The sequence below is a fragment of the Arachis hypogaea genome, chromosome 20, assembly GCF_003086295.3.
Source record: "Arachis hypogaea cultivar Tifrunner chromosome 20, arahy.Tifrunner.gnm2.J5K5, whole genome shotgun sequence".
NCBI lineage: Eukaryota > Viridiplantae > Streptophyta > Magnoliopsida > Fabales > Fabaceae > Arachis > Arachis hypogaea.
Window position 1 is genome coordinate 34,626,866 of NC_092055.1, and position 16,503 is coordinate 34,643,368.

General features: G+C 34.1%; 1 protein-coding gene across 2 annotated transcripts; it reads right to left on the bottom strand.

Moving 5' to 3' along the window:
* Positions 1-1,208: 1,208 nt before the first annotated feature.
* On the bottom strand, positions 1,209-4,545 carry LOC112784803 (kxDL motif-containing protein LO9-177). Of its 2 annotated transcripts, none has more exons than XM_025828130.2 (3): positions 4,112-4,545; positions 3,874-4,026; positions 1,209-1,438 (listed from the first exon to the last, which is right to left on the bottom strand). In XM_025828130.2, exons 1-3 carry the CDS (start codon positions 4,231-4,233, stop codon positions 1,336-1,338), a joined length of 378 nt encoding a protein of 125 aa, XP_025683915.1. In that variant the 5' UTR covers positions 4,234-4,545; the 3' UTR covers positions 1,209-1,335. The 2 variants fall into 2 exon arrangements, with proteins under 2 accessions (XP_025683915.1, XP_025683916.1); XM_025828131.2 differs by having other exon boundaries at positions 1,209-1,435; positions 4,112-4,475.
* Positions 4,546-16,503: the final 11,958 nt, after the last annotated feature.

The following is a 16,503-nucleotide window of genomic DNA, read 5'->3' on the forward strand; positions in this document are numbered from 1 at the left end:
CATTTAAAAACCAACTAATTATAGCTTAAACCATGTGATTTTGTGCCAAATGAATGATGTTTAATTGAATTGACATAACCATGCAAATCTACTCCAAATCACTTACTTATGATGCAAGAAAGTGCATAAAACCTAATGAAACAAGTGAAAAATGCTTGAAAAGCTAGCATAAGATGACTTGTCATCAGAGATCCAGATTCATGCAATGAAAGTATATTGTACTCTCTTTTGTTATTCAAGTCATGGTTGTATTCCTATTGATTATAATATCATTTTGTTAATTAGTAGATAAAGTGCAAAAGATATTTCTATCACTTAGCTTATTTTATGTTTGTAAGAAGTGTTTTCTATAATTTCAACAAGAATTGATTTCTTAATGTTGATGCTTTTTTATTGGTGAGAGCGTTTTTTCTAATACTCTATTAAAAATGTGATTATACTGAAGTACGTGATTTAAAATTTAAAACGTAATAAGTAAATTTTATTTTTGATAGAATAAAATATTTTATTTAATTAAGTTTATAATATAATAATATATACTTAATTTTAGGGATAATTTGGACTCCAAATTCCTCCCCACTAGCATCTTCATCCCCCATCCCACCATTACTGCAGTACTATACGTTCTTACAAAGTTTTGTAAAATGTTAAAAAGTACTCTAATGAATGAAAAAACAATTGAGCACTTTGATGTTTGAGCAAATGAGATGAAGCAATTCTAATATTTTTTAGTATGCTCTTATTTATGATCTTTCCGTGTCATTTACTCATTGTCCTTTGAACATTGCTTAAACTTCTGAGCTCTAATACTTTAATTTAACTATCTATGAGATCGTAATTGCTAACTACAATCAAATGTAACAAAGTATTATGAAATAATTTTGGTAAACAAAATCTAAACAAAGTAAGTTTTTTGACTTTACATAATTTTATTTAGGTGTTTAATATGGCAAATTCTTTACTCTTATTTGAAAGTTGAAAAACCAATAAATTATTTTAAAAAATTCTAATTATTCACGTATATTCAATTATTTACATATTACAAAAATTTCAAAGATATATTTCGGCAAATTATGTTACTTGGACATAACTGTAATAACATGAAATAAACATTTCAAAACTTTAGTTGGTCTTAATTCGTAATTTTTATTGTGCTTTGTATAATTCGTATTAATTCAGATTCATTAGTTATGTTGATAGAACAAAGATTGTAAAATGCTAATGCGATTTCATATTATTACTACCAATGACGCTGCCATAACTCATAACAATAAAATATATAAACTACATGGCTTCCTTGTCCTAATAATACTTGTGTTCTAATAACAACAGCAATTACTTGGGCATTTCAAGATCTGGTCTCCTATCAACTACTTCGCTCTCTGAATCTGCAGGAAATGCATCTGGATAGGTGTTCAAAATTTTTGACTTCATACTTCTGTCAGAGAAAAACAAAAAAGAAGATCACGCAACTAGACAAGGTATAATGCTCAATAGTTAATACTTTAATCTAATAATCACAATAAATAATGTATTAGGACAAGGAACTTCCTAATAAAAGAGGGGAGGGGGCAAGTTCATGCAGAAAGTGAGGAACTTGTTAATGTACCATACTTCTAACTTTAACCATGTAAGTTCATAACTAAAATAGATGTTGCAGCCCTAAATATTGAAATTCATAAACACATTCTAGTGTTTTACTTCTCTTGTATCAAATGGCCTTATTATTATTATTCCTGTGTGAATCCTTCATTATGTTACAGAACAACACCTTAAGTAGAATAAATTTTGTTTGTGCCTTCTGGTACCTTGCACAAATTTTACAAAACGAGATGTGTGAAGGAAGATGTGTATCGACGGGAGCATGGGCAATTGGGCAGTGTGGAAGGGGTTGAACCTAGCAGGGCAGATTGGAGCAAGACAAGTTCTTATGGACGTAGACTACAAATCCATATACCATACACATTCAGAATGGCTGTTAACAATTTCATTCTTATTATTCAACATGTGTGTAGTGGTTTAGGGTGACAGATTTGCATAGTAAAAGAAAAGAATCAGCTTCAATGTCACCAAATTAGGAAGATTCAAAATCTGAACACTGGGAGCAAACTTGAACAACAAATGACTGAAGACTTGGCAGCATTTAAGAAAGAAAATAAAGCAAGGATTGCACTATTATATCGAGTAAGGGTTAGAAAGCAAAATCCAAAGAATTTGGACCAGATATGGTGCCAAACAGGAATGAACTCAATTCAAAAAGTTGACTGATTTCAAAATTCTGGTCAAAGCAAATAAGAAAAGAACAATCAGACATGATATGCAGCCAGCCTAATTGACAAACAAGAAAGGAAAGTGCAGCGATTAGAAAAACATGCAAAATAAAAGGATCACGACTACCCAGGAATCTGCACGTGTGTGCAAAACCAGACCCCGCCGAGCTAAGCATGTTGCCTCATCATTCAAGTATTCCACTATTCATGCTATTCTGAATTTCTGTCTCAGCCTGTGAATAAACCTTGAAACAGCCTTTTGTATTTGTGAACTTGAGTGTTACTTGAATGTGAGACAACAATATATCACTGTTTTCGCAAGAGAAGTTTGTGGAAAAGCTTTTATTTTGGAGTGTGAACTTTTGAGAGGTTTTGCATGTCTACTGGAGAAGCTGTCAGACTCTGTAATCCATTTGAATTATGAAAATCACACCTTAATTGGTGGAGACGGGACATAGACTCAACATCAGAGATCAAACTGGTATTGGTGCACACTTCTCTACCCTCTTCTTATTCTTATTCATATGCTTTTACCTCTGACTAGTTCTGCCTTCTGTTCAGCACTAAATTTAAATCTATTAGGAGATAATCTCACTGCTCTTTAGTTTGATTAATGCATAAATTGAAAATCATTTTCAAAACGAAGAAACAATCAACAAATACAACTTGAATAAGACAAGAAAAACTTGAACAGGAAAAGTAAGAGAAACCAAGAGATATCAAGGACCAAAATCCACGGGAGGAGCCCTTAAACAGGGGACAAACTTCTATCACATTTTAACACCAAGGTATTATTGAAATAACTGAAATTTATTTAAGAACCTAAACTTAGTTGTCAGTTGCCACAGAAATAGAGATGACAAACTTAACTTGCATGATACTGGACAGAGAACCAAAATAAGCAGAAAAGAGATAGGAACTGATTAAAGGAGATAACCAACGGTTAAATTTGGTTTCCATTAGAAACAACAACAACCACCACCCTAAACCTTATCCAACTAGGTAGGGTCAGCTACATAGGTCAAGGTATGTGTTGTGCCCTGTTGTTGATCAAGCATCACTTCAATTAGAAAAAAAGAAAGAATTTTTTCTTCCATTGGAAAGGAAGCAGTGGAGAGCGCCTTTCATAGCTAGATTCAATTCTCATAAAAAAACCACTGAGGAACAAGGGTTATACAAATCCACATAGTCAATCAATCAAGTTTCATAGGCAACGACCATGGTGGAAGGCTATAGAGAAGTGCACAATGCGCACCTCAAAGATCAACTTTTCCAATTGAACCCATTATCCCTCACGCATATTTTTCATTGTCTAGTTTTGTTTTGATACATCTACACCTCATTAATCCCGAAAGTTTTCATCCAAAACAATTATTCCCTCCAATACACAACAATAACTCACTTTAGCTAAACTTTCTTTTGTTCAGTATATCTGTGGTTCTCACTCATATTCCTATGTAACATTTATTATTCATTTCCAACTTTACCATACATGCAATTCTAAGCGCAATAAACAGTGAAATGTTAATACAATAAACTAGTTATCAAATAAGAGCGTGATAGTAACAAATTTGATTAACACATGGAATAGAGATAGAATTACCTTAGCTTCTGAAAAATATAATCAAGGTCAGTCTTGATAGACTTGAGAATTCGAGTGTTCCTGGCGAGATCTCCAGAAATCTCGGCATAGCAATGCTCAGAGAACTCATTGAAGTGTGACAACACGGCATTACTGTCCTGCAATCTTCCCAATCTGAAAAATTCATCAAATTATTATCAACACATGAGAATAATCATAATAAAATCAAGGAAAGAAAGAAAGAAAGGGAAAGAGGTACATGGTGTTCTGTAAATGATTAAGTGATTGGAGATCATTTGAGTTGACAAGGGTTTTGAATTCGTGGGAGATCTCTTCTGAAGCCAACTTCACCGATTCTTTCTCACAATCTTGTTCCTCCATTACTTTCTGCAATGCTGCAACCTCCAGCGATTGTTGATGATTAGCACCAATTTTCTATGCCAAGATTGCGAATGAGACGGTGTTCGTTGCGGTGCCGGCAGCAGAGTTTGCAGGCGGCGGCGGAGGCTGCTGGTGGATAGAACACGGCGGTGTGTGGAGAGAATGCAGAAGGTATTGGGCCAGAAGATTACGAATTTGGGCGTGTGGGTTTGCCAGAAATTAATTTCCAATGGGCCCAAATCAACGTGAAATTCAGGGTTATTGGGCAACTATGCGGAGTACATGGTTATGGGGGCAGAATTGTCATTAACCAAATTGGAGGGTGCGATTTCGGTGTTTTTTTTTGGGGGGGGGGGGGGGGGGTGTGGGTCCCATATGCATGCCATTTGATGGTCACGAGCGCTCTTAGTCCATTTACATGTTATTTCTCATTCAAGTAAATTTTTTATCTATTAAAAATCTCGTATTAGAACATAAATCCTACATTGAAAAACAATTAGAATGGTATAACTATCATAAATAAATAACTCAAAACAATTTAAATAACTAATTAAATATTTTTTTATATTAGTGAAAATTAAATTAGATTAACTAATTAAGAGTAAAAAAATGATTTACAATGATCAAATGACATCATGAATATTTTTTCTTAACTTTTCTTTTTTAGCTAATATTTCTTGATGTAAAAAGAAAAATACTACTTATCCTTTAAAATTTAGCCTTTTATCATCCTTTTAATTTAATATATTATTTAATTATTTTTTAATTAAAATACATTCTTATTTTTTAAATAAACACTTTGTTAATTAGATTTAATTTAAATCTTATCAACTAAAATCTCTCTAACTTCTCCTCAAGAAATAAAACAGTTATTTATATTTTATCTTTTATTTTCTCTCTCGTCGTACAATAACGTCAAGTTATCATTAGGGGTAGTAAACGGGCTAGCTTGCCCCGTCCCACACTGCCTAGTGAGGTAGTTCCAAATTCTTCTTCCGTCTTGTCGGGCTAAATTCGTCAATTTTTTTATTAATTTTTATATTTTTTTATTAATAAACCGTTAAATATTAAACAATATATATAATTTTACAACCATTTTAATAAATTTATAATTTCTAAAGATATAAAAAATTATAATTTTTAAATTCACAAACATTGAAGTCTTTATAATTCTAAATATGTAATAAATATAATCATGAACCAAATTTTTTGAAACAAAATAATAAAACTATTATAAAAAAACAAAGATTGTCTAAAATATATAATTAAATATTTTCAAGTTTCTAATCAACTAAATATAGAACATAATCCAAATTATAACTTAGAACATTTTTAATTACAAAAAGAAAACCTACGAACCCGTCGAAAAAGTCCATCCCGTCTCGCCAAAATTCGCCAAAGTCCACAGATTAAACAGTACGAGTTAGACGGACTTTTAATTATAACAATTTTAAATTTTCAATCTAACCTATTTTTTTGATGAGTATACAAATTGACCTGACGAATTTTGACCCATTCATCATCATCATCATCATCATCATCATCATCATCATCATCATTATTATTCGAGTCTCACTTAGTGTACCCTCTTGTTGCTGATAAGATAAGTTCATTAGATAAATTCAAATCAATCCCTAAATCCATGAACCCTAATCCCAAATTAGCGTTGACGGCCTTCACTCTTCTCTTGTTCTCTTCTGCTGTTTCAGCCATGACCAGCAGAAGGAGCAAAACCACCAGAGCATCATCAGCGCCAAGTAAGTTCATAACAGTACACTTCAACATCACGCAACACTCTTCCTACTTCTATTTTCAGCTCTGACTAACTGTTTAACTTCGTTTTCTGGGTTCAGGTTTTGGAGTGGCAGCAAGACACGTGCAACCTCACATGGAAGAGAAGGAAAAAGGGCAACGGTGGGGGATGAGAAGAGGTCGAGGGGTCCAGGGTCGTGGCCGCCGTCGTGCAGGTGGTGCAGCCGTGAATCGGTTCACGTGCCGGTCCAACCGGGTATGATCATACGGCTTGAGTACTACCCAAAAGTGTGATGTTGCAAGTGTGGGAACAAGATTTTTATGCCTTGATCACTCATCATTCACACGACCATCATCATCATCATCATCATCATCATCATCATCATCATCATCATCATCACCATCACCATCACCATCATCATCATCATCATCATCATATATTAACTTTGTTGCCAAAATAGAATAGGAAAAGACATTGCTGGCATCCATCTTAATGTTCTGATTTCATACATGAACTCTCTGCAGCCTGAGAAGAGGATTTAATATAGCTATAGTTTGAATTAATTGCTCTAAGAGCAACGATGGAAGTGAGAGGAAGAGGGGAGACGGAAGTGAGAGGAAGAGGGGAGACGAAAGTGAAAAGAAGAGGGATGACAGTACCAAGGCAGCCAATCATTGAATTTGGGATTAGGGTTCATGGACTTAGGGACTGATTTGAATTAATCTAATAAACTTATCTTATCAACAACAAGAGGGTACACTAAGCGAGTGCCATGCTGGCAATTAACAGGCCATGTCAGCGAGCGTTAGCCACCTCAGCACAGGAGATGACGGAAGGACTAATGCGACCAGGTTGGTTATCTTTCGAGGACGAATTTGATTAATTTTATCTTTTGGGGATGGAAATGGAGATTGAAGTATCTTTTGGTACTCTATGTTTTAAACATGGGCCCACTTTCACTCCACTTTACCCTTTGCAGTTAAATAGTTTTATCTATTTGTGATGAATAACATATGGATATAAATTATTTACCTTAATTTATATAAAGAGAATATGGGTCTATTTTTCATTTTCGAACAAGGTTCTGAAAATTAGACTGATTATTATACCACTCTAGCTATTGGTTTATTAATTTATTAATTTAACTAATTTAATCGTAATTCAATCGAAAAAATTATTTTACGATAAAATAATAAATAAATTATAAATAAACACCTTAAAAAGTCATCTAAATTAAAAGTACTACATCAACAAAAATGTTATAATCTTGTCTAAGTACAAATTCAAAATTCAAATAACAAAAAAGTCCAACAGAGGATACTCATAATATTAATAAACTATATTATTGGATATGAATCAAGACCTGGACATTAATGTAGTGCATACTAGCAATCAAAATTGAAGATATGAAGCCTAAATAACCCTAAGAGAGTTCTATTAAATTTTGAAACCACAAACCTGCACAATACATGACAAACTTAAATCATTTAGTAATAGAGTAACACTGTGTCTGTGGTGTACGTATCCTCCAAACCCAAATATAAGATACATTTTATCATCAGTATAAATTTTTAACTATAAACCCATAACTTAGATTATATTTTGTTGTTATCATTTAAATCTCTCTCATCATGTTAGATATATTTCATGATATTATTCAGTTATTCATGGAGCTAGAATCATTAAAAGATTAGTTTTTCTAGATATAAAGTTACATAAAACATAACTAAATATCAAACACAAAAAAATTAACAAATTTCCCATTTAAGCAAACACTCACAAAATTAGCAGTCAGTAACATAACTAAATCAATATTAGCAAGATTTTCATTCTACAAATTGACAAATTAACAGACTAACAAGAACAAGACCTGAATAATCTCAAGAACAAGTTCAAGAACAGAAAATCATTGCAAAAAAAATTAAAGACAACAGAACAACAACAACATAACAGAATCAAGAATATCATCAACTATCCTAAAACACAGTAATAACAACAATAATTGAAGAAGAAAAATCACATATTAACAATCTTAAACCAATTAAAACAATAATTACAGTAAAAAAATACCTTCTCTTCTAGAGCACATAGGTGAGGGAGCACGACGGAAGACTGGACGCGGCAGAACTGCAGAAGAGGTGGCCTGGATCGCTGCGAAACTGGAGCCAAAGAAGGTGGTGCACGGCGGAATTGGAGCAGAGGAGGGTGGAGTGATGCGTTTGCATATTTAGTAGTTTATATTATGTTTTTCTCATGTTTTCCTCTTATTTCCGTAGGTTTAATTACATAATCTTCTCCTAATCTCATTGCTTTTTAATATCATTTGCTACTAAGTGTTTTCAAAGTGTTTTTAAGAAAATATAGGATTAAAAGAGATGAAAATCAAGTAGCAAAGAGAGGATGATCAAAGAGCAAGCATTGCATGCAAAACCAAGAGCCAAGTACATGAGGATCCAAGCCATGCAAGGGAGCAGAGGCATGGGTGTGCCACACCTTGGAGGGACAAGCAAGGGTGTGCAACGCTGCGGAGGGCGTGCCATTCCCTGGAGCCAAAACCAAGCAAGGCGTGTAATGCCTAGAGCATGGCGTGCCATATGAGAAAGTTGGCATGCCACATCCCTTGAAGAAGGCCACCCCAACGTACAACACAGCAAGGAGGGCATGCCACATCCCTAGAGAAGCCTAAGCCCTGGGAGCAACTAAGCAGAGGTGTTTGTAATGTCCCAAGCTTTTTTTTTATTACTATCCTACCCTTTAATTTTATCAAAATTCCAGCAGTACCCTTATTCCTCCTACCCAATCCTAACCCTAAATTACTAAACAACTTCCACTCTTCCTCATCAACCACAGCCCCTCCTTCTTTTCAAAACTCACACCATACACAAATACACCCACACAGAAAAAAAAGAGAGAACGGCGGAAAGGGTTGCTGCCTCCACGCCTCGCCACCGAAGTTCTGCCGCTGCCAAGTCGCCATCGACGTCAACCCAAGAGAAAGAGGAAGTCTGCGAGTTGAAGGAAGTTGGAGGAATGTCGCTGCCGTTAGCGTTTTGCCGTGCCGCCATCATGGTCGCCGAGAGGGAGGAGGACCCGCGAGGAAGAGAGGGACGCGGTCAGTCTCATCGTCGTCAGATCCGTTGCCGCCATGCTTTTCCCACCGCCGATCCGTCTTTGCCGATGGAGACCTTGTCCCCAAGCTGCTGCACCGCCGCTGCCACCGTTGGGTTTCCGGGAAGAGGAGCTCGAACAGGAGAGAGAGAAAGAGAAAGAGAGAGTCCGCAGAGAGAGAAACATGACTATACACGAACAGAGGGGGGAGGAAGAACTCGCCGGAGGAGAGGGAGACTCGTCGCCGCGCCTCTAGTCGCCAGGAACGGTGCTACCGTCGCCGGAAAACACGCCAGAGCTTCCAAACTCACCGGCAACACTACCTTGCCACTGTTCTGGTCTAGCTTCTTCCCTTAGTCTGTTCTATTTCCACCTTATCTCTGCCACCATTTCATTTTTCTACCTTCTTGTTTTGATTTATTTGTCTTTGTTCTATTTTGGATTTTCCAGAATTTTATCTTCCTTTGTCTCTGTATTCGATTTGAAATTACTGCCTCATGTTGTGGTCATTGTCGCTGTCGTGAGAATTGAAGTTGTTGCCATTGCCTTGGTCCAAATTCTGTGCTCTCCCGTTCCATTCTACTTCAACTTTCTTCACCTTTTAATTTCGCACTCCGGGTTCGGTCTCTTCGGTCCCTTAGGACTATATTGTGAGTAGGCTTTACATTTATAGTTGTTTGATTGTGCGTCTATAATTATTTTGACATATATCTATCATAATATTTGAATTATAGCTATATTTGCGTTGAATGATTTTAAATGATTAGAATAATTGATTTTTTTGAATTAAATAATTCGTTTTATGAAGTTTATACTTTTGAAACTATACATGAGACTATATATATTTTTGAGGAAGTTTTGCATTATTCTAAAATGTTTGATTTTACTTGAATATTTGTTTTTGAGACTATATATTTTTATGAAATTTTGTATTATTCTAAAATGTTTGATTTCATCTGAAAATCTGTTTTTGAAGCATTGAAGTAATTATTGGTACTCATTTACTTTAAAAATTGTAAAATATATTTAAAATCTCTTAAAAAGTATGATTGAAAAAGATTTCTGATGAGAAAGTATTATCTGATTTGATTTGATTTGATATCTTATATATTCGAAAGAGCAAATAATTGTTGTATTTGAAATTATATGTTTTGAATTGGTTTGGGAGGCTCGTATTAGAAAACCGTAGTTAACGGCGGTTATGACGTTAACTTAGATGCATCTAACTCAGACTCCAGCTAGCAGGGGTGTTGCTAGCCTAACGTGTAGGCCACATGTTAGATCTGTTATTTTGTTAGGACACACAAGAGGAAAGGGCTACCCATAGAGGTGAAGCCGCCCAAGTGTGGACTTTTGATTTGATTTCTGTATGAGAACTCCCTTATTGATTCACTTATTCATATAAATTATTTTTCTAACTAAAATTATTGTTATAATAATGTTTATATGGTCTCATGTAACTTATAGATGTACTGTCTAGTCACTGGGTTGCAAAACTCACTCCGTTTTTCTAAAATTATTTTTCAGGAATAAATACTTGCTTATGTGAGCCTTTTTATTCGAGAGTAATGATCTGCAATGGATATCCTATTATTTGCTGAGTTCTTAGATGTCATCTGCTCCATATATCACAAGCAGGATTCATTCATATTTATTTATTTTATTTTTGTTTAAAACATGAAATTATTTATTCTAGAAAGTGTAAATTTATTTAAAACATTTGTAATCTTTTATTTATCTTATATTCGAATCTGTTAGGCTTGCTAGGGATAATTTCCCTGAGCGCCAGTCATGGCTAATTTTGGGCTGTGACAAAGTGGTATCAGAGCTTAGGTTTTATCTGTGTAATATGGAGCAAGTGTCCTATGGTAGGATCACAATTGTATAAATAGAAGCGCGCCTATTTGTACAAATTGTGGCACTATCAGAGGCCTATAGGAATGCCATCCTTGTCCTTTGTGTCATTGTCGTCTTCTGATTATTGTGATCGTGCATTCTGCCGCTTCTTACTACTCCCGTCCTTTTTCTTGTACCCAATCTTAAAACGTGTTTTTGCAATGGTTTCATGTTTTGGTTCTGGTTTGCGAATTCTCTCGTAGCTAATTCTAATCTTCTTCGATTTTGTGAATGTGTGTCTTAATCTTCTTTGTCTTTTCTATGTGTGCTACGAATTATCATTTAATTCCTTTATAGAACTGTATTTGAATTTGTGGATTACATGGATTTGTTGAGTTATTGTGTTACTGGTCGAGCTGCCTTGTTTTGGAGTTGATAAGCGATATTAGAGTTTTCTTCTTATGTTGATAATCTTTGAAGTTATGACATAATTTTGATTTGCTTGTGATTTTTTTTTCTCTTTCAAATCAAGAATTTTGAAAACTTTTATTTAGTTGTTTAAGAAAAGGGACTATGTGATAAACATGTGAATGGAATGTTATTGTTGTTTATTGGATTGGTGATTTTCTCTATTTAGGTTTAGTGAATTATTTAGGTGACTAGTTAGCTAGATCAAAAATCTTTCTGATTAGAAGTTTGGTTGAGCTTTTCTAATTTGATGATCTGATGTTGTTATGGTTCTTTGTTGCTGAACATGGCTTTCCTGTCACGGAATTATTTTCCTGCTTGATAAGTTAAGATAAAGATTGTGAACGTTTGTTTTTGGTTGGTGATTAAAAGATGAATTTTGTTTTTGACAAAAATATGAAAGTGTATTATTGATAATGCCTGAGTGAAAAAAAAATCCAATAGTTATGTATGTCAGGCATTATGGAAAAAAAAATGCATTAAACAAATACTATATGGCATGTGAAAGAATTTCTTTAGTATGGTGCAGAACAAATGATAACAAAAGTATTCTAAAGCAAGTCATGTGAAATCATCTAATTGAACTTGTGAAGTCAATTTTCTTTAGTTAGAAAATTCTTATTTGTGCGAGATGATTTTAGAATAAGAAAATAATTGGAATCGACATCTTAAAACTTCTTATACTAGTATGAAGTTAAGGAAAATATAATGCTGATGACAACTAGAAGTAGAAATATGTTTTGTGATGCAAACTATTTCGTCTAATGAACCTTATTCTTTGTTTCGTAAAGATTGTTTGTTCGTGTTTTAAAAAGTAAGAAATTTGTTCTGCCAAAGGTATAGAGAACCCAACTATAAGAAAAGTTGTTGTATTAATTTATGTTACCCTATAGTATTATACTGGTTTTTGGCACCAGAATTTTCCTTTTCCTTTGTCATATAAATTAATCTTTAGTATATTATAACCACTGACTCATATATGAAGAAAGTTTACAGCAACCATTGTTTTCTCTATCCTCAACATGATTTTTAAAAGGCTCATATCTCTTTTGGTATTCTTTTTTTTTTATCTGACATTTGCAAGGTTTTGTTCTTGTTTAGGATAATAGAAAGAATAGTCAAATATACTGTTACTTCTCATGCTTGTAAATTTATAGTTAAAATGATTATCTTATTGGTCAACATATTGTGGTAATCATAAGATGATAAGTCTTTTATTCTTGCTAATGATTATGTTCTCCTTTCAACTAACTATCTCACACAGATCACTACTACTATTGTAACTTAATTATTGCCAATAAATTTGCTATACTTTCTAATACATTGAATTTGCATCCTTTCTAATTTGTCTTACTAGATTTTAGACTTTGATTTTGATAATCTAATTGATATCTTATCTCAATTTTATTACAATAAACTTAATGTTAATTTTGCAATTTTGACTGATTTTTCTTATATTCTAATAATAAAATAATAAAATTCAACATGAGCTAAATATTTTCTAGAAAACTACAAGCCTACAATTCGTATACATGGGCACTCAAGACAATAATGTATATGAAGAGAAGAGTGATAAATGAATTTCTACAATGATTGAACCCCAAAATATGGTCAGATGACTAATATCAATTTTTTGGTGATTGGATTGCTGAGTTTCTTGATTTTTATGTAGCTGTTATTTTTGTGTTTCCTAGCCTCAGTTCTGGGTTGAAATTTGTTAAAGACTCTGTATATACCAAAAAAAAAAATTTTTTTTACGATATATTTTTCAAGATACGACAATGATTTGGGAGATATATTTTCGAATATTTAGATTCAAAAATATATATTTGAGTTTGTCCTTAGTTCATGAGCTTTAAGTTTACTTAACTATTTATGAAGGTGAATTCTCTTTTTGGTGTTTTATCTTTACAAGAAATATAATCCCCTACCAATTTTCTAAAATTCTTTTGTGCTTGGATCAGGTTAAAAAGAAAAAAAAAGGTAGTTATTTTAACTGATCTTAGTGTATTAATTGTCAGTACTTCAAATTTTAGTTTTATTATTATCATTATTTTGTACATGAATTTATTTATAACTTCATATTAAGTCTAGCTGCATGATTATAGAAAATTATATGACTGTATTTTACCAACAGTGACCATAATGAATTAAATACCTAAAGGTACATGTAAATTCTGGCTTAAAGGACAATAAAGAGATCAATTACATTTCTTGTCATGTTTTACACAACCTATCTACTATTTTGAGTTAGGGGATATCAAACTTTATATTGACATAATTATTTAAGGTCCAAAGTCATGATAATAATCTCAAACGTACTTAATCGAAGGTTTCTAAAGAATGGGAAAAGAAGCATGCTGATTTTGTGATAATTACTGTTTTTTTTATTTTTTTTATTTTATTTTTACTGTTAAGTCGCCTATTCAAGAATGTGTTGTCTTATTTTAATTTATGTTTTGCTTGCTTTCTCTATTGTCGATTTTGTCTTTTTGCTTATACATATCCTTGCTTGGTTGTGTATTTAGGTATCCTCTTAGATTCTTGATGGAAAAACATTTGCCCCTAATTCCTATTACTCTAATTCATAAATTTTGCATCTTTTGTTTCAATTTAAATTTGTTTGACGTGATAATATTTATGCTTGAAATGTTTGTCTCATCTTTTCTTTGAGATTGTGAAATGATTCTCTCTTAGTTGCATTCATTGTTGATGGATATCTTACCTGATTGTGTTCTGAAACATTCTGTTAAATCTTTGTAAAAAAAAAAAAATTGTCGTTGATTTTGGTTACCTTATTTTGTGCACTTTGTATTTCTTTTATTCAAGCTTGAACTTGTTTCGACCTGATACTCCATCTTCTCTTAGATTGTTCCTATCAAAGTTCCTTGAATCAGATTCTTTCTTAATATGCGAATTGATTTTCTTTCTGGCATACTTCATTCTTTTTGTACATCATCGCTTAATTGTGATCTTGTACATCCTTCCACGTTCTTGCGAACACCAACTATGTTATTTGCTTTTTCTTCCTAAGTGTTGAATCCCATTGAGTAAACTCGAGCTTGTTTTGGTGTAACATGTGATACCTAGATTAGCAAGCGATACATTAGCTCTTTAGGATACAACTTATCGATGCTGAAGTTCGGAAGGTTGTAATCCTAAGATTTGACATGAAACCGGCGGTTGTTACTATGGATATGTACGACAAAATCAAGGGGATTATGAGGTAAAAGTGTATTTTGAGGAGATTGACGAACGAAGTGAAAAGTGCTATGTATATCTGAGTTGTCAAGGGAACGAGAGTAGACGAATGTCAACCGCATCGTTTTAAAACAAGCCTATCCTGTAACCTTTGTACACTGTGTCAATTTTCGAGGGCGAAAATTTTTGTAAGGAGGGTAGAATGTAATGTCCCAAGCTTTTTTTTTATTACTATCCTACCCTTTAATTTTATCAAAATTCCAGCAGTACCCTTATTCCTCCTACCCAATCCTAACCCTAAATTACTAAACAACTTCCACTCTTCCTCATCAACCACAGCCCCTCCTTCTTTTCAAAACTCACACCATACACAAATACACCCACACAGAAAAAAGAGAGAACGGCGGAAAGGGTTGCTGCCTCCACGCCTCGCCACCGAAGTTCTGCCGCTGCCAAGTCGCCATCGACGTCAACCCAAGAGAAAGAGGAAGTCTGCGAGTTGAAGGAAGTTGGAGGAATGTCGCTGCCGTTAGCGTTTTTCCGTGCCGCCATCATGGTCGCCGAGAGGGAGGAGGACCCGCGAGGAAGAGAGGGACGCGGTCAGTCTCATCGTCGTCAGATCCGTTGCCGCCATGCTTTTCCCACCGCCGATCCGTCTTTGCCGATGGAGACCTTGTCGCCAAGCTGCTGCGCCGCCGCTGCCACCGTTGGGTTTCCGGGAAGAGGAGCTCGAACAGGAGAGAGAGAAAGAGAAAGAGAGAGTCCGCAGAGAGAGAAACATGACTATACACGAACAGAGGGGGGAGGAAGAACTCGCCGGAGGAGAGGGAGACTCGTCGCCGCGCCTCTAGTCGCCAGGAACGGCGCTACCGTCGTCGGAAAACACGCCAGAGCTTCCAAACTCACCGGCAACACTACCTTGCCACTGTTCTGGTCTAGCTTCTTCCCTTAGTCTGTTCTATTTCCACCTTATCTCTGCCACCATTTCATTTTTCTACCTTCTTGTTTTGATTTATTTGTCTTTGTTCTATTTTGGATTTTCCAGAATTTTATCTTCCTTTGTCTCTGTATTCGATTTGAAATTACTGCCTCATGTTGTGGTCATTGTCGCTATCGTGAGAATTGAAGTTGTTGCCATTGCCTTGGTCCAAATTCTGTGCTCTCCCGTTCCATTCTACTTCAACTTTCTTCACCTTTTAATTTCGCACTCCGGGTTTGGTCTCTTCGGTCCCTTAGGACTATATTGTGAGTAGGCTTTACATTTATAGTTGTTTGATTGTGCATCTATAATTATTTTGACATATATCTATCATAATATTTGAATTATAGCTATATTTGCGTTGAATGATTTTAAATGATTAGAATAATTGATTTTTTTGAATTAAATAATTCGTTTTATGAAGTTTATACTTTTGAAACTATACATGAGACTATATATATTTTTGAGGAAGTTTTGCATTATTCTAAAATGTTTGATTTTACTTGAATATTTGTTTTTGAGACTATATATTTTTATGAAATTTTGTATTATTCTAAAATGTTTGATTTCATCTGAAAATCTGTTTTTGAAGCATTGAAGTAATTATTGGTACTCATTTACTTTAAAAATTGTAAAATATATTTAAAATCTCTTAAAAAGTATGATTGAAAAAGATTTCTGATGAGAAAGTATTATCTGATTTGATTTGATTTGATATCTTATATATTTGAAAGAGCAAATAATTGTTGTATTTGAAATTATATGTTTTGAATTGGTTTGGGAGGCTCGTATTAGAAAACCGTAGTTAACGGCGGTTATGACGTTAACTTAGATGCATCTAACTCAGACTCCAGCTAGCAGGGGTGTTGCTAGCCTAACGTGTAGGCCACATGTTAGATCTGTTATTTTGTTAGGACACACAAGA